This window comes from Lissotriton vulgaris, chromosome 9 (assembly GCF_964263255.1).
Source record: "Lissotriton vulgaris chromosome 9, aLisVul1.2, whole genome shotgun sequence".
Taxonomy (NCBI): domain Eukaryota; kingdom Metazoa; phylum Chordata; class Amphibia; order Caudata; family Salamandridae; genus Lissotriton; species Lissotriton vulgaris.
The window spans coordinates 1,144,264,706-1,144,289,436 of NC_141697.1; the positions used below are offsets into that span (position 1 = coordinate 1,144,264,706).

Below are 24,731 nucleotides of genomic sequence, written 5' to 3' on the forward strand. Positions count from 1 at the left end.
TTTTTTGTGGATAGCCCTTCTCTACATGAGACCCGCAAAGTAATGTGAACATTGCCAGAAAACAAGACTTCGCAACGTTGATGGCATCTTGTCTTATGTGCTCTTTAGAAAAAAAAACAACCTTGACCCACATGTTTAATTGCCAATAGTCCTATAGCTGAATTTGCACTTAGATCATCTACATTCGTATTACTTACATTTTTATTAATGTGTGTACACAGTTTTGCTTAGATCCAGATTACTTTTATATTGCCTGGTAAGAGGAACTGGTCACAGAATGTATGTATATCTGGCTTAAACATTAACTATCTATAGGCACTTTGTGTTATCTCTACTGACCCATACATCACCCTATTAGAGTTAAGGGTCAATCCTCTTTATTCTAAATTTTGTATTCTATATCTGTTGTATTGAAATATCTAAAACTACATTATAATTAGACATCATACCCATTGAATGACTGTCCTACACTGAAAAATGCAAAGACCACAATCTCAAAAAGGCCTATACAAAGCCACCATCTGACAAGTCATACGGAATTGTAAATAATCCAGTAATGCTCAGGGGACTCTGTTCTGAACTGTAATGGTGCTGGGTCATAACACGTCTGTTTTGTTTAGGGATATTTGTGAATGGACGAACGGAGAAGCTGGGACAGCAAAGCTATTTTGTGTCATTTGATATTGAATACAAGGATCTTGATGTGTCACTCACTGCGTCGAAGGTTGGGCTAATCATACAGAGTCAACAAGGAAAAATAATCATGGACTGGAGTAATCAGTCCTCCCTTAAGTTAGACAGGTAAGACATGAGTTCTTATTATTCACCTTTTGTGAGCTATTTACATTACCTTTGGTGTAAGGAAATATAAGTTACAATGACTCATAAAGTGGACGTTCAAAGACCAATTTACCAAGGATTTTGAAAGTTGAAGCTACTCCTATTGGCATGTGATACCTGTATGCTCCATGCTTAACTCTGTCCTTCACCATCCCCTTTTCTGAATCGTTTTGTCCACCATAAGCGTGGAAGGGTATGCTCAGATGTGAGTCCCTTGCTCATTGCACCATCAGGATTCAAGCAAGCCGGGCCGATGACGGCTGTAATGCCAGAAACCGGTCCCCGGAAGCTTCTTTCCTTCCCAGTGAAAGAATTGGCTTGGTAGTTTGGTTTGCCCTGTTCCCATGATGCACTGGGACAGGGACAGACTAATTTGCATGTAGCCAGGTTCTGAACTGGGATGGTGCAGTGAGCTAAAAAACGGTGATGGATCAAGCCCTGATCTGTTGACTGGGTAGGAGTATTCTGCTTAATTCAGAAACTCTGTCCATCACCACCCCCTTTTCTGAATCGTTTTGTCCACCATAAGCGTGGAAGGGTATGCTCAGATGTGAGTCCCTTGCTCATTGCACCATCAGGATTCAAGCAAGCTGGGCCGATGACGGCTGTAATGCCAGAAACCGGTCCCCGGAAGCTTCTTTCCTTCCCAGTGAAAGAATTGGCTTGGTAGTTTGATTTGCCCTGTTCCCATGATGCACTGGGACAGGGACAGACTAATTTGCATGTAGCCAGGTTCTGAACTGGGATGGTGCAGTGAGCTAAAAAACGGTGATGGATCAAGCCCTGATCTGTTGACTGGGTAGGAGTATTCTGCTTAATTAAGAAACTCTGTCCATCACCACCCCCTTTTCTGAACCATGCTTAATTTGAGCCCATGGTTGCCTGTGGGCCCACCAAGCACTCATTTTTGGAAACTGCCAGTTACTTTTCCTGAACAGACATTTTCTGAGAGCTGAAGAGGGAGGACGCACAAAGGAAAAGAAGTAGAAAGACAAGGTGAGAAGTCAGGAACCTACAAGAGTGTGATAAATACGAAAGGAGTGGCTGGTAGTTCATTAATGTAGCATGAGGTGTATTTGAGACAACCAGCCTTGAGATATCAGCACATCAGTGTCTGCCACTGTCGTCTGAGCAGAGCTTTGGGCACCGGCACCTATTCTTCTATAAATTAAGCACTGTATGTTGTATTCACTTCGGGCCCGATTACGACTTTGGTGCAGTTGGGGCAGCTCTCTGCCAGCATGACTGCACCAAAGCCGCATGAGGACCTCCCACCCTATTACAACATTTTTAGTCATTTGCAGGCATTTCCTTTGCCGTTCCCACGGCAGTGCCTGTAAAATAGGTACCGCAATGGGAACAGCAAAGGAAGTTCCAGCACGGCATGGACTAGAAAGTTCATGCCGTGCTGGAACTTCTGTACATGCACACAGAGGGGAACATGTTGTGCCCCTCTGTGTGCATCCATAAGGCATGAGGCACAAGAGGGACTTTTCCTCACCACCACTGTTTTCATGTAGGAAAGACCTCCATGATATCAGTGGTGGTGATGAAAGTTGGTATAGATACCTCTGGACCACCGCGCCACCGCCAGGGAATAGCAGTTCCCTGGCGGAGTCGGCAGTCCCAACGCAACATTACCACTAGGGTTGTAATGTAGCAGTTCCAACACCTCTCCCGTCGCATCACCACGAGCCAGACTTGTAATCGGACCCTAAGGGGTCCATTAGGATGGCGGGCGGATTGCCCCCGCCAGGCTGGTGGTAGCTGAGGTGAGGATTTTGGGCAAAGCACCATCAGTCTGGACCTCAGCATGGTGGCCCCAGACGCTTGGGCCACTTCCTGTGCCAAATGATCAAGTTAAAAACCTGGGGATTTGGATTGATTCCAAAATTTCATATCAGTACCACACCAGACTTGTGGCGGGCAGGTCTTTTGGTATTCTGCGTGGTCTCAAAAAGACTGTGGATCTGCTCCCTGTTACAGCCAGGAAAAGCCTTGTCCATGCTTTGGTCACTTCTAGGCTGGACTATGGGAATGTCCTCTATCTGGGAGCTAATGTGAAATGTCTCCAGAGACTACAGCACATCCAGAATGCTGCCACCCGCCTGGTGTTGATGCTGCCTAAAAGAACCGCATCTAAAAAAGCCTTAGAGACGCTACATTGGTTGCCAATTAGAGAGCGTGTCCAGTTCAAGGCCCTCTGTATTAGCCATCGGATTACGCAGGGGAAAGGACCTTGCTTTCTTCTTAACCTACTAACACCCTACACCCGACTCCTCTTTTGAGCTCTCAGGGGGCGGGCTTAATGCAGTTTCCTAAAATCAGAAGAGCCAGAATGGGAGGGAGGTCCTTCCGGTTCTTGGCTGCCCGCTTGTGGAATAACCTTCCCCTCAGGCTTCATATGGAAGCCTCAGAGGTGGTTTTCCGGAAAGAATTAAAGACCTATTTATTCACCAGGGGATAAGCATAGCCGGGCTCGGGATGGGGATAGCGTAATCAGTTTGCAGTCTGGGGGCTATTTGCTAGCGCGGGGACACAATGGCTAGTGTAACCAGGCGCTGTATAAGCTCAGATTATTATTATTATTATTATTATTATTATTATGCTCTTCTCTGCTTCTGGGTTTTTCAGAGGTGCCAAAAGATGTACCATACTGATGTCATTCTAAACTACCTTCATTAGCACCCCTCAAAGTGGACATCGATTGAATAATCACACAAAGCAATCATTATAGCTTACGCTCCTACTTGAAACATACACTACAACTTACGGGTGGACAGCAGAATTAAAAAATAGAAGCAGACTAATTCTCAAAATTCCTAAATATAAAAAATAGAAAACATTAAAACAAGCCTTTTCATACCGTACTCCAGTGGGGAAAGTGTTGGATAACTTGTGGGATAAAATGTACTATTCCCACTCCAATCAATGCAACAGTAGAGAAAGTGTTGGATAGAGGAAGGGTAAAAATTACTATTCCCACTCGAGTAAGTGCACCCCTAGGGAAAGTGTTGAATAGTGGTGTGATAACATTTACTAATCCCACTCCAAGGGGTGCAAAAGTAAGGAAAGTGTTGGATTACAGAGGGGTAACAATTAATATTCTCACTACAGTCAGTTCAAAATTAAAAACAAACAAAATATTAACAACAAAAATGTTTAAAAAACAAAATAAGTAACAAAATATATATAAATATGTTAAAAATTAAAATACAAATATATTTATATTGTTTTTTTAAGGACATTATAATGTTAAATACATATAACAAATACCTACAAATACTATATTAAATGAAATAAAAAACAATTTTCAAACAAATAAATATTTTAATTACAAATTATTTAGAAACAAAAACATTACATAAATTCATTTTTGTTATTTCCTACCCTATAACACCACACAATTCATAAACCACATTTACATTTTTTTTAAATGTACTTCCATAATTAACATAATTCACTACCACTTAAAGAAATATTATTAATTAAAAACAAGTTAAAACTCATAAAATTTCATTAGCTTCCCACACTTTACCCCTATAATCCCCCGAACACACAGCTAAAATTAAACAGGTAAAGAAATGTATTACAAAATTAAAACCTATTTTCAATTAAAAATCTAATAGGATTTAACATCTAATTATATAGTAAGTAAAATGTATTTACTCTCCTCCCTTTACCCCTAAAAAAGTAAAACTCCCACACAAAATAATATAAACAAATACCCTAATTAAACATCAAATAATTAATTAATAATAATGATCAACTAATTATTAATTGATTGAACATAAATTACTTCCCACCATATTCCCATATAAACCCACAACCTGCTACGGAACTAAAAATGCAAAATGTAATTAAAAAAATTGACGACTACTAAAAATGTTACACATATATTAACAAACAAAATTCTTACGCAAAAAAATACATCACATACATTTAAAATATATACCAAAATGCATAACATTAAATAAAAAAATTATATTTTAAACAACTATATTTTTGCAAACGATATTAATGACTTCGATATTTTTGAAAACTATATTTTTTTTACCTTAAATTCGATATTCTTGACCACGATATTCTTGCTGTTGATATTTCTGTGTCATGATATTTCCAATTCGATATTTGTGTAGGTTGACATATCCAACTCAGTATTCTGTCTGCATACGACCTCAAACTACTCTCACCTTCTTCACTTACCTCTTTTAGTATGTTATATGTTACCCTCTAATTTGATCATAGTAAAGCACTCCATTGTCCGCGTGGTTAGCCCACACTATATAAATACCATAAATAAATACATTATTTAATTAAACTAACTACCACTAGTCATACACTTTCTGCCCTATTAGACACCAAATCCTGAGAGGATCCTGAAAATGCAAATCCCTTCTAACATCCTCTTACTCTGACCACAATGACATGTTCTCTCTGTCAATGTTTGGTACTAGTGAAGCAGGGAAACAAGCCTGTTCTCCATGAAAAAAATATTTCTCATTTCTCAATTTCAGCTGCCTTTTAAACAATTTTGTAAAGCAGTCTGAGAGAACTGCGATAAATTGACAGCAAAATCATGCTGTCATTTACTTTATCAGTAATTTCAATCCGTATTCCACCTAGTGGAATGACGTGAGGGCAATAAAGTGCATATTTTCAAATCTATCTGAATAATATCTGACCTGTCTGCTTTGATTACCACTTTGGATTGCTCTGCACTACTTGTTGGATTTGCCAAATTACAGATCCTAATTCACAAAATCTAGGTACTGAGATATTTTCTGTTACAGATGGAATTTACAGCTGGGAAAGCACGTCCAGGCATCCAGACTCTCACAGTGATAGTGGGTTTTTCAGGGCAGATTCTTGTGTAACGACTGGGAGTGTTGGGCACTTTCAAAAAGATAGTACTTTGTGTTCATACGCAAACATTTCGAAAGGCATTTTCCATCGAAAAAATGCATACTTTCTTTAATTTAGAAGGAGCCCCTGAATACCTTACAAGGGTTAGGGAATAATGTAAAGCACATCAACAAGATATACTGTTGCTTCTATATTCTACACAAACTGAAATATTAATTTCTTAAATAGTACATAAACGTCTCAGAAAGACATGAAGACATATATATTTTTTCACTCTTCTCAAATTCATCTCAAATGCAAAGCATTTAAAACATGTTCCTACACACTAAAATATCATATGACTACAGATCCCATGTTTTACATGTCTTAGATGCATCATGAAATTCCTCTTCACTTTTTATTGCTGCCTGTTTGCATTTGTTCTTGACTTTTATTTTTATTCAGTCCAAACTAGGTTATAAATTTGGTCTGGAAAGATCCCTACCAACTTAATAAATACACGTGTGTTAGGTCTTAACCCAACTTTCAGTGAAGCACTGCCTGTACCCTGGTAGTTTAGGCACAAGCAGCACTTGGTTCCCCTGAGAAAATGCTTTCTAAATTCAAGCCGTACAAATATATTGAATGTCCTGATGTATTTTTTTGGGTACGTTTCATGCCAATTTGTCAAATGAAGGCAAAGTTATTAAGAAAACAAAAAATTTTGCCTGGCTTAATAATCATGACTTAGGCAATATCACCACCTTGCACTGATTAGGAGCTGTGAGTATCTGCAATTGAAATGAAATGAAATAAACATTTGTAATGCATGCTGTTTCTGAGCGAAGAGGATCTTGGCGGAAAAGACCAACAAAATCAAAGCTTAAAAACTTGTGGGCCTTCCCCATGAAGAGCCCTGAAACCAATGCAGAGGGCCTTAAACTGTATGTACTTCTCAATAAGTAACCAGTGGAGAAGCGGAAGGGCAGCTGATACTGATTCTCTTTTGGGTATGCCAAGTAAAAGGCCAGCGGCTGAGTTCTGTAGGACCTGAAGTTTATTTGGACTTTTTTTCTTATGTTTACGAAAAGAGCCTTTGCATAGTCAATTTTTGAGAGTATCAGAGTGAACATTACAGTATTCTGCAGGTCCTTCGGAATAGATGGAAAGCTCTTTCTTAAAAGTTTCATAGTAAAGAAGGAGGCAGACGTGAATGCATTTACGTGCACTTCTAAGGTCAGTAGATTATCAAAGATTACTCCAAGAAGTTTTACCCTCGTAACTGGCGACGGAAGTTGGCCAAGTTCAAGTGGCCGCCAGTCGTGGGACCAAAAGGAAGGGTCCTTTCCAAAGAGCAGTACCTTGGTCAAAAGAAGTAGTGAGAAAGCTGTCCTCTATTCTGCCAGGTGTATCTGTAACCTACCCAGAGGCTACGTCTCTGACCCTTGGAAGGCAGACAGTATGTGCTTTGAAACTTTGAAGGAGAAATGAGTGGCAAAGGTGACTAATTTTTTAGTCTAGTAGCGCAAAGTATATTTAATGGTGTTACCTTTCCACCAAATTTATCAAAGATAAATCTGATTTCAACAATAAATTTGGTACAATACCTTTGATTAATTTTGTTAGAGTTTTTGTAGGTGATGATAAAAATTAATGGTTTTAATTGTACTGAGACGCGTTCCTGGAGAATGCAGCTCAAAATACACTGTGAAAATAGATTTTGGCTAGTTAGTCATTCTGGGAACATATAAAATTTTATATCAAATATGTAGTGTGCCACTACTTTATATATTAAGCATCCGGCCCTGTTGAAATATTTAAAGTTGCTTTGTGCAGCTATGTCATTATATCATTAACAGTACTATTTTAGAGTTGGAGAACACACAAAGTTGGATTAAATAGTAGTACCAATGGGCACAGTTATAATAGCAGGAAAACTCAATTCCTTAAAAAGGCAATAAGTCGGGGCCTGGCCAAGATGGCGACCTAGACAGACGTGAAACCGAGAGGCTCCTCGCACCGGACTCCTTCACCCAGCCAAAGTGTGCATAATCGTCCGCAAATTCGAACATACTTAGCCAAAAGGCGAGAGGGAGCGAGGAGCTATATCGGAGGGTGACTATGATGGCCCTGCAATCCGAAAGGACGCTGATTCAGCTTACAGCCCAGAGCCGAGTAATGGTGCCCCGATAGCATGGAGGCAGAGCAGCTGCGACCGCACATGCCAGCGGTGGCGGCGGAGCTCTGGGGGTCCAGCTGTCCTCCACCCCTAATGACAGTGAGTGGGCTGCGGAGGTGCGGAGGGGAGTGGCGGAGATCCCCCAGTGAAGTTAACACCACGTACTAAAAGGCCGCCCGCTGCTTACAGACGGCAGTGCGAAAATTGAGGCCGAGGCTGTCGGGCCTGGTAGCCCGCGAACGGGCGCCGCTCCTCCAGGGGGACAGCAGGAATCGTCCCCAAACCTGCACGAATCTGGCCACAGTGCGAGAGGGAGCAAGGAGCTCTCCAGGAGAATGACCTCAACGCTCCTGTGCTCCTGAACGACCCCGACTCAGCCTTGAGCCCAAAACCATGAAATGGCGCCTGGACAGCGCGTAAGTTAGCGCGACCACGACCGTGCCTCTGCAAGCGTAGACTGGGGGAGTCAGTTGCCCTCCACCCCTGACAACAGTGAGTGGGCTGCAGAGGGGCAGGGGGGGGGAACGGCAGAGATCTCTCAGCAGAGCCATCAACGCACACTAAGGGGCTGTCCACTGCTCCCAGGTGCGGTGCAAAAATCGCACCCGGGGCTGTCGGGCATGGTCCCGCGCAGGTGAGCGCCGCTCCTCCAGGGGCGGAGCAGGAGGCCCCGCACACGGCCCTCATAGGGGCATAACTGTCACTGCCCAGACGCCCTGAGATCAGCAGCCCACGGAGGAGCCTCACGAGGCGCCAAATTCATACCTCGTTTGACGGCGGGAGACAGGCCGGGCGACGGTAGTAGGCCTGTGCCAAGGCCTCAGCGTAAGCCATGAGACACCCAGGGAGGTGGGGGGAGCACCTCACTCCCCGAGGGCATCATACCAGAGCCAGCGCAGTGTGGGGGAGTGGAGGCGAGGGAGCCAACACACAGCGAGGGACGCCCAGCACAATGAAGACAGAGGCGCTGTGCTAGAGGGCCCGGCAGCGCGGATGATCTGGAATCAGGCAGCGAGATACTGGTGAGTCTGTGGGGAGGGCAGTAGGAGGGCCCCAAGTGGTAAAGGCAGGGGTGCGGCGCTACTAGCACCGGCTGAGAAAGGGCTCATCAAGGGCCTGCAACAGAGGAACGACGCAGAGGACGAGCCTTGTGGCCTCGCAGTCACAAATGGACTAAGGTGCCCCTGTGGCCCACTCAGGTGGGAACAAAGGCTAAAGTCCCCCCAAGACACGCCAGTTAAAGGTTCCAGTGAAGGAGAGGCACCAAGATAACAGACCACACGAACAGTGCGGGCCAGAAGATCGGGCCCGCCCTCGCAAGATTCACCAAGGGGTGGCGGGAGCAGGGCCCACTTCATCCATGCTAACAATACAAGGGGCCCGTGAAGAGAGGAGATGAGCGATAATGAGGCTGCCATGGCCCGGCCCCGCAAAAAACGAGCAATAGCATCTCTGTCAAGTGTATTCCCTGGGATGCTCGGGCCCTATTCACAGAAGGGGGCCCGCCCAGGCAACATGCACGCACATCAGCAGCGGGACTGCACCTGCCTGTCATTCCCACTGATGAAGAGGGGCACACCCTAAGCACTCAACAGGTCCTCCCAACAAGTCGGGTGCTACCCCGCCACGGACCACAGCATGGTAGCAGTACGAGGATTTGACAGGGGAGACTACACCAGTCGCAATTCATTGGAGCCCCCATGGCATCACCCCTGAGACACCGGCGCACCTCCAGAACAAGTACCCCAGCGAGAGCAACCTGCCATGGCCACAACGCATAAGAAGGGGGAGCTTACATTGACGGACATGCATCTCAAAGGCCCCAACAAGGGTGAAAGGGGTCCCCCCTCCCCCTCTATCCCTAAGCAGCAGACAGACAACGGGGACGGAGAGGTGCCGATCACTTGAGCGTTCCTGGAGACACTTTTTAATTCTTTGCATGAGGACTTTCATACGCTCAAACAGGAGGTGGCAGGAGAAGTTAGGGAGATATGTCGTGAGGTGGACGGGCTAGGGGAGTGAGTAGCCGACGTAGAGGATAATGACCACACCAGAAGCGAGGTGATGGAACACATCCAACAGGAACTCATTCACCGTAAAGATCAGCAGGTGGATCTCCAAGCGTATGCTGAGGACCTAGAGAACAGGTTAAGGCACAACAACATTGGGTCCGGGGTGCCCCATTGACAGCATAAGGAGTAGACGTAACACAATACTTGCAAGGCCTCTTCAGAGAGATACTCGGCGAAGGCCTGGACTTTGCGATACGCATTGACCGATTGCACAGAGTGGGCCTGCCGCGACGTGCTCCTGCTCCTCCCCTCGACATCTTGGCCTTCCTGCCGGACTTCCCACTGAAGGAGCAAATCCTTCAGGAGGTTAGGTCGAAACAGCCTCTCCAACATAAAGGACACTCAGTGACACTTTTCCAAGACCTGTCATCCATCACCCTTCCAAAAAGAAAAGCGTTGAAAGAGGTCACTTTGTTCTGAGGGACAAAGGAATACCCTACTCCTGGGGCCATCCCTTCTTCTTGATCTTTAAATGGAACGGGGCGTTACATCAATTGAGGTCCCTCCAAGAGATTTGCGTTCCTCTGGGCCTTGATCATAATGAATCAGACGCTTCCCCGCCCCAATCCCAAAAGTCACCGAAAGGGGGATGGCAAAGTGTGGGCCGAAGACGCCCATCCAAAGCAGGTCTGAAACCAGACCACGCAACTTTATCGCAGGAACGAGCATCGGCTCTAGACGCAGTGATTAGAGACACCACACCTCTTGCATGAATCGGTCTACAAATGGGGACACATTTGCAGTGACTCACAGCTGGCTCGGGTCCGGGGGTCAGAGGTTGCTGAGGTTGCACACTCATACAGGTAAACTCACCATATGCCTGCAGCACAAGATGGCAGGTATTAGACTATGGTTGATTGTTGGGTTTGTCAAATTGGGGTTAGGGAGGGGGGAAAGGGGTATTGATTAGCAGATGGAAAATGACATCTTGGTTAAGGGAGGGTAGTTGGGACTGAGGGGGAGTTGGGGCAGCCGGGGGTGGGGGCAGGAAACCAGTGTGCCATAAGGGGAGAAGATAAGTGTGAGATGCCCAGCTGGGGTTACCCCCTAAAGACCATGCCTTCCCTAGGTACATGGACACTATGACGAGTGCCACTTTGAAAGTAATTACCCTAAATGTGAAAGGGCTCAATGACCCCATTAAACGATGGGCCATTTTTTCGTACCTAGAGAATTCTGGAGCCTCAATCTATCTTTTGCAGGAAACACATCTCCTACCCAAAGACTGGCATAGAATGCGTTCCCGGGCATTCCCTCAACAGTTTTACTCCTCTACCACTGATAAGAAGGCGGGTAGCTATATTGTTGGCTAGGCGCTTTCAAGGCCAGGTGGGAGACTAAGCAGCAGAAAACAAGGGCAGGCTGTTGGCATATAACATATGGGTAGGTGGCATGGCCCCAACTCTGGTCAAGAATCCTTCCTCAAGGGATCCCGGTCAGAGACTTTACGTCCTCAAGAACGATATACCCTAGTGGGCAGCAACATTAACTTGGTTATGGACAAGGAGGCAGATAGATCAGGCCACCGCTTTGACTCAACGGGATCGATTTTACCGGGGGGAGGAGGAGCCGGCTAATTAGTGGAGGTTTAACGGATCTATGGCGGGAGGCACACCCTCATAGCGCACACTACACATTCTACTCAGATGTGCACCACACGTACACCAGGCTAGACAACTTTATAGAATCATCAGAGCTCAACCCACTTGTAACTGAAGTGGACATTATTCTAGCTGCACTCTCAGATCAAGACGCTGTAGTAGCAACGATAGCAGACCCCCGGACTAGGACACAAGGAGGGCGGTGGCACCTGCGGGAGGTCCTCCTGCAAAGGAAGGGAGTAGCCCAACAACTACACAAGAGCATAACTGACTATATCACACTCAACGACAGACCAGACACATCCTTGATGGCGGTTTGGGGAGCACTCAAGGCAGTAGTACGCCATATAGCTATTTCAGCGACAAAGGCCAAAGAGCGTGTAGAAAAACAGGAATCACTAACATCTCAGGTAGCCGATCTCGAGAGGGTGCATAGTTGTACCGGGGCCCCCAAAATATGGAGGCAATTGAAAGCTGCTAGGGCGCAACTCGCCGGTCTGGACCAAGACTGAGCAGAATACGCAGCCTTGCGGCTAAGACACACATATTATTATACGAGAGGCGATAAAACGGGGCTTCTCTTAGAGAGTAAGCTTAGAGTGCGAGTTCAGCAGTCTTAAATCACAAACCTCTATGATGCTCAGGGAGAGAAGCTGGGTGACAACAACCATATAGCCGAGGCCTTCAGGGAATTCTATGCATCGCTGTATAGCGAGGATCGATCTATAGACAAGGATGGGGAGGCCTACCTCAGCAGAGCAGCGGCGATTTTGCTCAACGCAGCGGGCGCCGCCTCACTAGATGCACCTATCAGGATAGAGGAGGTGGTCAGCACAATCTCCCACCTCAAACCTCTGAAATCGCCCGGGCCGGATGGCTTTTTTCGGATGGCTTTTATAAAGCATTTTGCCCACTCCTAGCGCCACTCCTGACCAGACTCTTTAATTCATTTCAAGGGCCCGGCTCGATACCCCCGGACATGTTGGAGGCGGACATCATTGTACTGATTAAGCCAGGTAAAGGCACCACCCAATGCGCCGCCTATAAAACAATCTCTTTACTCAACCTAGACCTCAAACTTTTCACAGGGGTTCTTGCTTCGAGACTTGGTCCGCGATAACCTGGCATCATTGAACCAGATCAATCTGGCTTCATTCCCAACAGGCAATGTAGTGATAATACTAAACACCCTTTGCACTTAATAGATAAGGCCCACTACAATGAGTTAGACGCCATGCTCCTAATGGTAGACTCCGAAAAGGCGTTTGACAGGGTGGCTTGGGGCTTTTTAGATAAAACGATAGCGCATTTTGGAATTGGGGACCCATTAAGGGCATGGATTGCCAGCTGCTACGACAAACCCCGAGCAACGATACGCGTTAACGGCATAAGCTCGCTGCCCTTTGACATAAGGCGAGGCACGAGGCAAGGATGCCCACTATCACCCCTCCTACTCAGATCTCACCTACCAAATATAGGGAGACCTTAGGAGCTGACAGCAACAACCACTAGCACTACTTGGCCGTGTTGCGGCAGTAAATATGTCCATCTTACCCAAAATCATCTATATCTTTCAGACCATACCAGTAAGTCCTCCCATGGGAACTATAAGTAAGTTCCAAGACACGGTGCAGCATTTTGTATGGGCCGGGAAAAGACCAAGGATGCGAAGAGACCTACCCCTTTGACCTCCCTATGAGGGTGGCCTGGGGATCCCCAATTTGCAAAGGTACTTCCTAGCGACACAACTGCGGTACCTAATAGAGTGGAACCGTCCTGAATCGGAGAAGAGATGGCTCTTCCATGACAGGGCAATGACACAAACATCGCTTTGGAAAATTCCCTTCCTGAAGCGATCCGATAGGCCGGCCTACCTCCATAAATCCCCCATCACCCATACAGTGCTGCACGTGTGGGATACAGTGGCAGTCAAGAGGGGGCTCACCACTTTCCCCTCAACTCAAAGTGGCGAAACTCAGACTGTAGGTCAGCGGGTCATTCATTCAACCTCCAAGGATTCCTTCAGCTCTCCGACCTCAGGGAGCTCTTTGACATCAAAGCCCCACAGCGCTTTCAATACTTTCAAATTCGGCATTGGTTGACACAGGCAGAGATTCGCCCCCTGGTCGGCAGAAAACTGACGGCGTCGGCCTATGAAAAGTGGCTCCTCACCAAAGAATCAGACAACTGATCACAGAACTATAAAAGATGACTGGTCCCTCTGCCTCCTCACGACCTTCGGCTGGTCAGAAACGTTGGGAAAAAGAGTTGAGGAGAAGTCTATCCGGAACGGAATGGCAAGCCATATACTATAGGGCCAACCACACGGCCAAGAACACTGCTAACAGGGAAACAGCGGTTAAGGTCGCAACTTATTGGTACCTGACGCCGGCCCGGCTAAATAGAGGTAATTCCGACCACAGTCCAACTTGCTGGAGGGATTGGGAAGGGGAGGGCACTCTGACCCACCTTTTATGGGAGTGCAGGGAAGTGCCAGGATACTGGACGGCAGTCCTTAACAATATGGACAAACAATTTGATACAGAAATTCCCCGCTTCCCCGCTTATACACTTCTAGGGTTACCCAACGCACTTACATTTCCACTGAAATCAATCAGGGGGAGACAGATGGGGCTGGCTAAGGGGGCGGCTGTTCATTACATCCTATCGCTCTGGGGAACGCAAACTAGCCCTACACACACGGGCTGGTTACAAAAACTATGGTGCACAGTGGGTATGGAGCATATACAAGTCACTATTACACATTCCATGGCATCCTTCAACTCTATTTGGCGGCCTATCCTATCCCTCCTAGCGATGTAATTCAATGAACTTACGTGCCCGAGGTATCTTCGCCTCCTGCGATTTACTGACACATCGACCTCAGAAGACGCCCCTGAAAATTAGACACCTGGCAGTCCTCACATAAATCGCACTCAAAGGGCAAGATTTTGGCACACTGGTGGGGGGGGAGGGGCAGGAGGGGGGGTGTTCTCAGGTGGGAGGGAGATTTCTTGTTGTTTCTTTTCTCAGGTACTTCCGGAGCGGATAGGTGGTTAATTAGCGGTGCACTCGCCCAGTCAAGCATCCATGGACACTCGCTACCCCAAAGAACTTTGGTTACTTTGCATGGTTGCTAGGGACGACCTGTAGACAGGGTCTCCTATTGATGTTCTGAGCGGGCAGTTGGGAAATATGTTGTATGACATCCGCTGCTCTGAAAAATTCAGTAAAACAAAGTTGAACAAAAAAAAAGGCAATACGTCTTGTGTTACTAAACAGAAAAAAATGAATCTGTTAAATCTTTAGAAATCTCTCATTTACTATGATCATCCACATCAATTTGATTCAACTACTATGCTCAATCAAATTGATGTTTTTGAACATTACACTCATATTCCAGTGTTTGGACAATCGATGAATCAATCAAAGGCTTGTAAAGTGCGACTAACCACCCTTAAGCGTCTCAACGCTCTGGAGGTTGAGGGGGAGAGCTGCTGGACCGTCGAAGGCTATGGTAGAGGCTGTCACTGATTCCCCCTGAGGCTGCCGGAAACTTCTGTGTGACCCAACTGCATGAGAGTGGATAGATAAAGTTGATTGAACAGAGCCACTCCACCAGTACTTGGTTTGGGCACAAACTCCTGCTCGCAAGGGCTGTTCAGAGATAGCTGAATTATGTTGGTCTGGGTATCACCAACATTACTGTTACTTGCCAGGAGCATTATGGTCTTCTACGGTTTTGAGGTGGCCCACTGCAGCAGATGATTGCCCTTAGACTGAGCCTCAACTAGGTCATTCTCCCTGCAGCTAGTGTGCTTCTGCTTGGCTTTGGATGTCCCATTATCAATTCCAATATTACTGCAGTTTACACCCACCTTCTTCCTGTTCTGAGAAACAGACATTGAGGGTTTGGGAGAGGGACTGGCCCTTGTATCAGATGCTGTGCTTTCCAGGGAGACTGATAGGGCAGTTTGCCACAGATTAATGCCCTCACATAAAATCGGAGCCCATGCCTCCTTTTCACCAGTATTATCAAAAATGAAATTAAAAAAATCCGAGACAGATCCAAAAACCCAAGGTTCACTGCCCCATCCAATGCAGTATGTAAGACCAAGTTGCTAGGCCCAGCTTCCTCCAATCTCTCAGAAATCAAAGCCTCCAAAATGCCCATTGTAGCCAAAACAGTGTGCGCATAGCCAGTAGAAAGAGCACAGTCAGTTGAAGAAACAATGTTACCTTGTGAGATAGTGTCAGCAACTGTAGTGGCAGCAGTTGTATCAAGGTTACACAATGGTGTGAGGTGAGAGTTTCAATACACAAGCTGGGTGGGGAGAGCAGGGTCACCCACCCCTCCCCTGAGCACTTCAAATAGCCTGACAGCCACAGTCAAAATCTTATCAGGAAGCACACCCAACTCCAACAAGCCCTTGGAAAACAGACTTTCACGACTCTCAGACTCCCGGTTTGTCATAGATTGTCCAGTCATTGGCACTTACCCGCCTCTCTTCATGTACTAGGCTTGGCAACCTGCACTGCGGCACGCGCAGACCACCCCCACAGCCTCTTCTAGATGGAGCAGCCCATTCAGGCTTCACTAGCGCCATTGCAGTGTCACAAACTGATTGCTGCAAATGTATCCTTCAGGGAAAAGGGCAGCATCTGTAAGATGCGAGCAAAGAAATCAGTTAATGCTGTAAAGGTAGGTTAGCATGCAAAGACCCATAGGCAGACATCTACTGGTGGCCGGCGGTGGGGGAGAGAGGACAGCACACTTGTGGCCGAGTCAGCCTGCCGCCATCTTCATTTCCCCCATTTCTTTTCCAAGCTATTTTACTTCATTTGAAAGCACCTTTGTCAAGGTAGACAAGTGTGGAGTTGGATTTTTTGGTGTTCAATGCCTTGCTTTTGCTGAAATTGTTTCGCAGAATCTAAAGATTAGTATACAAAGAGAGAATTTAGTTATTTGTTTATCGATTTGTGTTTTAAATTTATGTCAGGTTATAGTGTTGTTGTTATAATTATGAAACTTACTTGTGAAAGAGCATTGTTAATTTTTCCATTCTACCTTCTGGCTTTTCTTCCTGCACTGCTGCAGAGAGTAACTTTCTTACAGTTGTTCAGTTTATCCATTGACTAATGGTGAGGTTTTGTGTTGTTTTTGTACTGTTCTATTCTGTTATGCTCAGATTATTATTGGTTAGTTTGTTTTACAGTGTATACGAATTAGCATTTCAGATATACTTTTGAATGTGCGTATTAGTTATATTGTTTTATATATTTTTAAAGTTGAATGCATTGCATTTTTTAATGTGTGTTGTAATGTTTATTTCCTTGTATTAATGTTTTTTGTTTTTTAAATTTGTTTTTATTAGTAAATGTATATTGAATAGCTATGGCTTGTGAAAAATGTTATGTTTCTTGTTTTCATGTATTATTATTGTTTTTGTGTGGTATGTTTATTTACTGATATTTTTCAATGTATTATATAAAAAAATCGTTTTTGATTTAGATTCCTTTTGATATTTTTACAATTTTTTGTAGTCGATATTGTAGTTTTTGATATTGTTAATCTTGTCTATCTTTTCCTTTGTACACAATATTATTTTCATATTTGTGTTCATAATGTTAAATTAAGACTTTTTATTGGGATATTTTAGTACTCCTACACACTTTTTTGTATTATATCATTTTATCGACATTAATGTTCATTGCAAAATTAATTGGTAACCTTGTCTTAAAATCTTGAAAACAATGGACAAAAAAGAGTGAAGAATTAGTGCCATTTATCAATGTATGCCCAACAACTTAGCATTACATTATTCTAAAGCTTTACCAATTCATTATTTCTCTTTTATCCCAGCACAAATTTGTAGCAATCCAATACAGACTCATTCATCAATGTTCTTCCAAAACTAGAAACAAAATAAACATTGTTGCTTGATTGTCTTTATCTGTGCAAATAATAATTTCTAAAAAATCTACAAAAACATTTTGTTTGTCAAAAAATTCACTTCGGTTTCCACCGCTGCCTACTTTTATTTAGGGTCAGATTCATACTGAGTATATTTCTGAACGTGATGTAGCGTGCAACCATTGACCAGCTAGGTCTCACTTTATTAATGTGTCAAGGACTGGGGATGATGTAGGTCTGTCAAGTGCACTTCAAGATTGCCCAAGGAAAAGATGGCTCCTCCCAGTAGCTATGGTGCCAACCTGAACAGAATAATATAGGAAAGGTGTGAAGTGTCTCCTTATGAGGATAACTGTTAGGAGGAAAACACACAAAGGGGAAAACCTCCTTGGAACTCTTGTGGCTTTTGATTGAAGATGAAGAGTGAATTGAAGAAGAAAAGTAAGGAACCAAACCCTTTCTGATATCAGGATGGAGAAAAGTCCCAATCTTAACTCCAAGTGAAAATCTCCACATATATGATACAAATCTAGGAGAAAAAACTTGCAAGCAAGGGTTGATGAATGCCAAGAAGGAAGAGGAACACATGTGTTGCAACATATCCAGCATTTGGAAAATAGCTAGGCCTTGGCATACTTTTAATTACCCTGGCCTAATTAGAGTATTTTCAATAATTCTGTGTTTTCCTTTGATGCAGAATTATTGATAGTAATGCAATTACACCTGCTCATGTAATTAGGTGTCATTTGGAGGAAAACAATTCTACCACAAGAGCAGATTTAATGTCCATTTGTGGTGCTTGCATTCGCCATTTGTGTTCTGCTGCATATTAAGCTATTTCTTAATGGACTCAGGCATGCAGTTTGTGCTATCAAAATTGTGGTAGATTCCAGCATTAGGTTAGGGGGTAAATTCTACCACAACAGCACATTTAGCTCTAATTCCCAGTGCAAAATGCCTTCTCATGCCTGTTTCGGATATGAGGGGAGGAAAATAGCAAAAATGCCTGGGGTAAGTTCAGTGGATATCCTGCCCCAAGAGCACATTCACTTTGCCACTGGATTCAAGATAGCCTGGCTGATGAGAATTATGAACCCGAAAACGGTCCCAGGATGCTTGTTTCCAGGCCAGGGAAGACATGGCTTGGCAATTCGGGCTGGACTATTCCCATGAGGCACAGGGTCAGACTGATTTGCATATGGCCATGTCTGAACTGGGGTGGGGGAGTGAGCTAAAGAATGATGATGGATTAAACCCAGGTCAGTTGACAGGGGGTGAGTGTTTGATTTGCTCAAACGCTCCGTCCATTATCCCCTTTGGTATCGCTTTGCTCGCCCTAAGTTGGCAGGGTATTCCCAGACGTGGGTCCCTTGCTCACTTTGCTACTGGATTCAAGATAGCCTGGCTGATGAGGGTTATGAACCTAATACTGGTCCCAGGATGCTTGTTTCCGGTCCAGGGAAGACATGGCTTGGCAGTTCGGGCTAGACTGTTCCCACGAGGCACAGGGTCAGACTAATTAGCATATGGCCATGTCTGAACTGGGGTGGTGGAGTGAGTTAAAGAATGATGATGGATTAAACCCAGATCAGTTGACTGTGGGTGAGTGTTTGATTTGCTCAAACGCTCCGTCCATTATCCTCTTTGGTATCGCTTTGTTCGCCCTAAGTTGGCAGTGTATGCCCAGACGTGGGTCCCTTGCTCACTTTGCCACTGGATTCAAGATAGCCTGGCTGATGAGGGTTATGAACCCGAAACCGGTCCCAGGATGCTTGTTTCTGGTCCAGGGAAGACATGGCTTGGCAGTTCGGGCTGGACTGCTCCCATGAGGCACAGAGTCAGACTGATTTGCATATGGCTATGTCTGAACTGGGGTGGTGGATTGAGCTAGAGAATGATGATGGATTAAACCCAGAACAGTTGACTGGGGGTGAGTGTTTGATTTTCTCAAACGCTCCGTCCAACACCCCCTTTGGTATCGCTTTGTTCGCCCTAAGTTGGCAGTGTATGCCCAGACGTGGGTCCCTTGCTCACTTTGCCACTAGATTCAAGATAGCCTGGCTGATGAGGGTTATGAACCCAAAACTGGTCCCACGATGCTTGTTTCCAGTCCAGGGAAGAAATGGCTTGACAGATCGGGCTGGACTGTTCCCATGAGGCACAGGGTCAGACTGATTTGCATATGGCCATGTCTGAACTGGGGTGGTGGAGTGAGCTAAAGAATGATGATGGATTAAACCCAGGTCAGTTGACAGGGGGTGAGTGTTTGATTTGCTCAAACGCTGCGTCCATCATCCCCTTTGGTATCGCTTTGTTCGCCCTAAGTTGGCAGGGTATGCCTAGACGTGGGTTCCTTACTCACTTTGCCACTGGATTCAACATAGCATGGCTGATGAGGGTTATGAACCTGAAACCGGTCCCAGGATGCTTGTTTCCGGTCCAGGGAAGACATGGTTGGCAGTTCGGGCTGGACTGTTTCCATGAGGCACAGGGTCAGACTGATTTGCATATGGCCATGTCTGAACTGTGTTGGTAGATTGAGCTAGAGAACGATGATGGATTAAACCCAGGTCAGTTGACAGGGGGTGAGTGTTTGATTTGCTCAAACGCTGCGTCCATCATCCCCTTTGGTATCGCTTTGCTCGCCCTAAGTTGGCAGGGTATTCCCAGACGTGGGTCCCTTGCTCACTTTGCTACTGGATTCAAGATAGCCTGGCTGATGAGGGTTATGAACCTAATACTGGTCCCAGGATGCTTGTTTCCGGTCCAGGGAAGACATGGCTTGGCAGTTCGGGCTAGACTGTTCCCACGAGGCACAGGGTCAGACTAATTAGCATATGGCCATGTCTGAACTGGGGTGGTGGAGTGAGTTAAAGAATGATGATGGATTAAACCCAGATCAGTTGACTGTGGGTGAGTGTTTGATTTGCTCAAACGCTCCGTCCATTATCCCCTTTGGTATCGCTTTGTTCGCCCTAAGTTGGCAGTGTATGCCCAGACGTGGGTCCCTTGCTCACTTTGCCACTGGATTAGCCTGGCTGATGAGGGTTATGAACCCGAAACCGGTCCCAGGATGCTTGTTTCTGGTCCAGGGAAGACATGGCTTGGCAGTTCGGGCTGGACTGCTCCCATGAGGCACAGAGTCAGACTGATTTGCATATGGCTATGTCTGAACTGGGGTGGTGGATTGAGCTAGAGAATGATGATGGATTAAACCCAGAACAGTTGACTGGGGGTGAGTGTTTGATTTTCTCAAACGCTCCGTCCAACACCCCCTTTGGTATCGCTTTGTTCGCCCTAAGTTGGCAGTGTATGCCCAGACGTGGGTCCCTTGCTCACTTTGCCACTAGATTCAAGATAGCCTGGCTGATGAGGGTTATGAACCCAAAACTGGTCCCACGATGCTTGTTTCCAGTCCAGGGAAGAAATGGCTTGACAGATCGGGCTGGACTGTTCCCATGAGGCACAGGGTCAGACTGATTTGCATATGGCCATGTCTGAACTGGGGTGGTGGAGTGAGCTAAAGAATGATGATGGATTAAACCCAGGTCAGTTGACAGGGGGTGAGTATTTGATTTGCTCAAACGCTGCGTCCATCATCCCCTTTGGTATCGCTTTGTTCGCCCTAAGTTGGCAGGGTATGCCTAGACGTGGGTTCCTTACTCACTTTGCCACTGGATTCAACATAGCATGGCTGATGAGGGTTATGAACCTGAAACCGGTCCCAGGATGCTTGTTTCCGGTCCAGGGAAGACATGGTTGGCAGTTCGGGCTGGACTGTTTCCATGAGGCACAGGGTCAGACTGATTTGCATATGGCCATGTCTGAACTGTGTTGGTAGATTGAGCTAGAGAACGATGATGGATTAAATTCAGATCAGTTGACTAGAGGTGAGTGTTTGATTTGCTCAAACGCTGTGTCCATCATCCGCTTTTGTTTCTCTTTGTTCGCCCTATGTTGGAAGGGTATGCTCCGACGTGGGTCCCTTACTCACTTTGCCACTGGATTCAAGAAAACCTGGCTGATGAGGGTTATGAACCCAAAACCAGTCCCAGGATGCTTGTTTCCAATCCAAGGAAGACATGACTTGGCAGTTCGGGCTAGACTGTTCCCATGAGGCACAGGGTCAGACTGATTTGCATATGGCCATGTCTGAACTGGGGTGGCAGAGTGGGCTAAAGAACGGTAATGGATTAAACCCAGATCTTTCGACTAGGTGTGAGTGTTTGATTGATTCAGATGCTCCGTCCATCACCACCCCCTGTTGTACCACTTTTGGCCGCCATAAGTGTGGCAGGGTATGCTCAGACGTGAGTCCCTTGCTCACTTTGCCACTGGATTCAAGCAAGCCGGGCTGAAGACGGCTGGAATGACACAAACCGGTCCTCGGAAGCTTGTTTCCGGTCCAGGGAAGGCATGGCTTGGCAGTTCGGGCTGGACTGTTCCCATGAGGCACAGGGTCAGACTGATTTGCATATAGCCATGTCTGAACTGGGTTGGCAGAGTGGGCTAAAGAACGGTGATGGATTAAACCCAGATCTTTTGACTCGGTGTGAGTGTTTGATTGATTCAGATGCTTCGTCCATCACCACCCCCTTTTGTACCGCTTTTGGCCGCCATAAGTGTGGCTGGGTATGCTCAGACGTGAGTCCCTTGCTCACTTTGCCATTGGATTCAAGCAAGCTGGGCTGAAGACGGCTGGAATGCCAGAAACCGGTCCTCGGGAGCTTGTTTCCGGTCCAGGGAAGGCATGGCTTGGCAGTTCGGGCTGGACTGTTCCCATGAGGCACGGGGTCAGACTGATTTGCATATAGCCATGTCTGAACTGGGGTGGCAGAGTGGGCTAAAGAAAGGTGATGGGTTAAACCCAGATCTTTTGACTGGGTGTGAGTGTTTGATTGATTCAGATGCTCCGTCCATCACCACCCCCTTTTGTACCGTGAGTAATTAGTCTAGGCGCAGCCTCCCCACCTGTTAGATGGGGCATCACTGGCAGGATGGGTGGATGGAGCTAAGTGTCACGTACTCACCTGGTCCCAACTGTGGAGAAGATACTAGAGCAGATGCTCGGCCTTCTATCCTTTCAGAGGACCGCACATGTCAAGGAACCAAAACCTTAGATCACACACTCTTCCCTACGGGAAGGGGGTTGGGATAAAACAAGAAAAGAGAGACTTTCAGTACTGGATCTGCTCAGCAGCTTTGTAGTACTATGTAACCCCCACCGACCTCAAAAACTACAGACCCATCTCCCTGCTCCCATTCCCAGCGAAAGTCATTGAGAAAGCCATCAACAGCCAACTCGCCACATTCATCGAAGAGCACAACATCCTCGACTCCTCCCAATCCGGCTTCAGAAAAAAACACAGTACCGAAACCTCCCTCCTCGCTGCAACATCGACATCCGTACCCTACTGGACAAAGGAGAAACAGAATCCCTCATCCTCCTTGACCTCTCAGCGGTGTTCAACAGTTTCTCACTGCACCCTAAAACGCAGGCTCCATGACGCAGGGATCCTAGACAAGGCCCTCAACTGGATCCGCTCCTTCCTCTCCAGCAGAACACAGCGGGTCAGACTCCCCCCTTTCCTCTCGGACCCTATATCTACCACCTACGGAGTCCCCCAGGAGTCCTCCCTCAGCCCTACACTCTTCAACATCTACGTGGCTCCGTTTGCCCCCATCGTCAGAGCCTACGGACTCAACATTGTGTCATACGCAGATGATACCTAACGTATCCTCTCCCTATCCAACGAATCCAACACCGCCAGACGGATGTATGACGTTACCACGCATACCATTACCACGCATACCGTTACAACGCGGTATTTACAATGCATACCACTACAACGCATAGCGCTTTGAGGTGCTGGATAGTGGTAAGTATAATTTTATATTCCAACTCCAGTCCCTGTGGATATTAGGGAAGGTGTTGGATATAAAATTAAACTTATTCCCTATCCTAGAGCGCCCCCAGCGCAATGCGTTGTAATGGTATGCGTTGTAATGCCTGCGTTGTAAGTGTAGTGCGTGGTAAAAAATGCGTGGTAACAGTTGTACACCCCGCCAGACACAACTTTTGAGAAGGCATGGAAGCCATCGCCAAATGAATGAAAAACAGCTGCCTACAACTAAACACCAACAAAACAGAATTACTCATCATGGGCCCAAACCCCGAAGCCTAGAACGACACCTGGTGGCCCCCGCCCTTGGAATCCTGCCCACCCCCACGACCACGCACGCAACCTGGGAAGCATCCTGGACTCAGAGCTCAAAATGGACTGCCAGATCAACTCCGTCTCGTTCTCCTGCTTCCACACCCTCCACCTCCTACGTAAGACCTTCAAATAGATCCCCCTCGAACACAGAAAGACCGTCTCTTGCGCCCTGGTCACCAGCAGGCTCGACTACGGCAGCGCACTCTATGCCGCAATAAACAAAAACCTCACCCCGCAAGCTACAGAACATCCAGAACGCCGCTGCAAGACTGGTCCCCAACCTGCCAAGACACTGCCACATCTCCCAGCACCTGCACACACTCCACTGGCTCCCCATCGAAGCTTAAGTCACCTTCAAAATGCTACCCCACACTCACAAGGCCCTCCACGACACCGGACCAGAATACCTGAGCAGACGACTCAAATTCCACGCACCCCAAAGGACCCTACGATCAGCCCAGCTCTCCTACACCATGGTCCTCGCACCAGAAAGACCACATTGGGAGGCCGCTCCTTCTCCTTCCGTGTGAACAGAGCCTGGAACGACCAACCGCTCCACCTCAGACAGATAACATCGCTCCCCATCTTAGCAAGAAACCTCAAAACCTGGCTCTTCGACTGACCTCCTCATTGATGGACAGGAACCTGTGACCATCCCCACTCCCCAGCACCTTGAGACCCTTACAGGTGAGTAGTCGTGCTTAACATACACTTGATTGATTGATTAACAGGATTTGTCGATCCTGAAATCTTCTGTGTCTGCGAGGTAGATACGCCCTGGACCGGAACCTCTGGATTTATGTTGACGCATTACACTGGAAATAACAAGAGGAGGCAATTACCATCAGTACACCAACAGTCCTCTACATTTATTTATTTATTTATTTATTATTGAAACTTATAAAGCGCATACATATGCCCGTGGGCGTCTTGATTTAAGTTACACACACTTACAGGTTTTATCAGCAGCATGAAATGTGTAGAGCAGCCGCTGCAGCGAAAAGCATAGGGCGTGTGAAGCTCACAGGCACGAGACCAGAGCTGACCAGCCCACCCTTTTTG

At 46.3% G+C, this 24,731-nt stretch overlaps 1 protein-coding gene across 4 annotated transcripts in view; it reads left to right on the top strand.

The window, feature by feature from the left end:
- LOC147692932 (inter-alpha-trypsin inhibitor heavy chain H4-like) overlaps positions 1-24,731 on the top strand; it is a 563,260-nt gene that overhangs the window by 471,211 nt on the left and 67,318 nt on the right. For all 4 annotated transcript variants that reach the window (XM_086939190.1, XM_086939191.1, XM_086939192.1 and 1 more), the window contains one exon: positions 621-801. In XM_086939190.1, the coding sequence (XP_086795316.1) occupies positions 621-801 (181 nt within the window). The remainder of the gene's footprint in view (positions 1-620; positions 802-24,731) is intronic.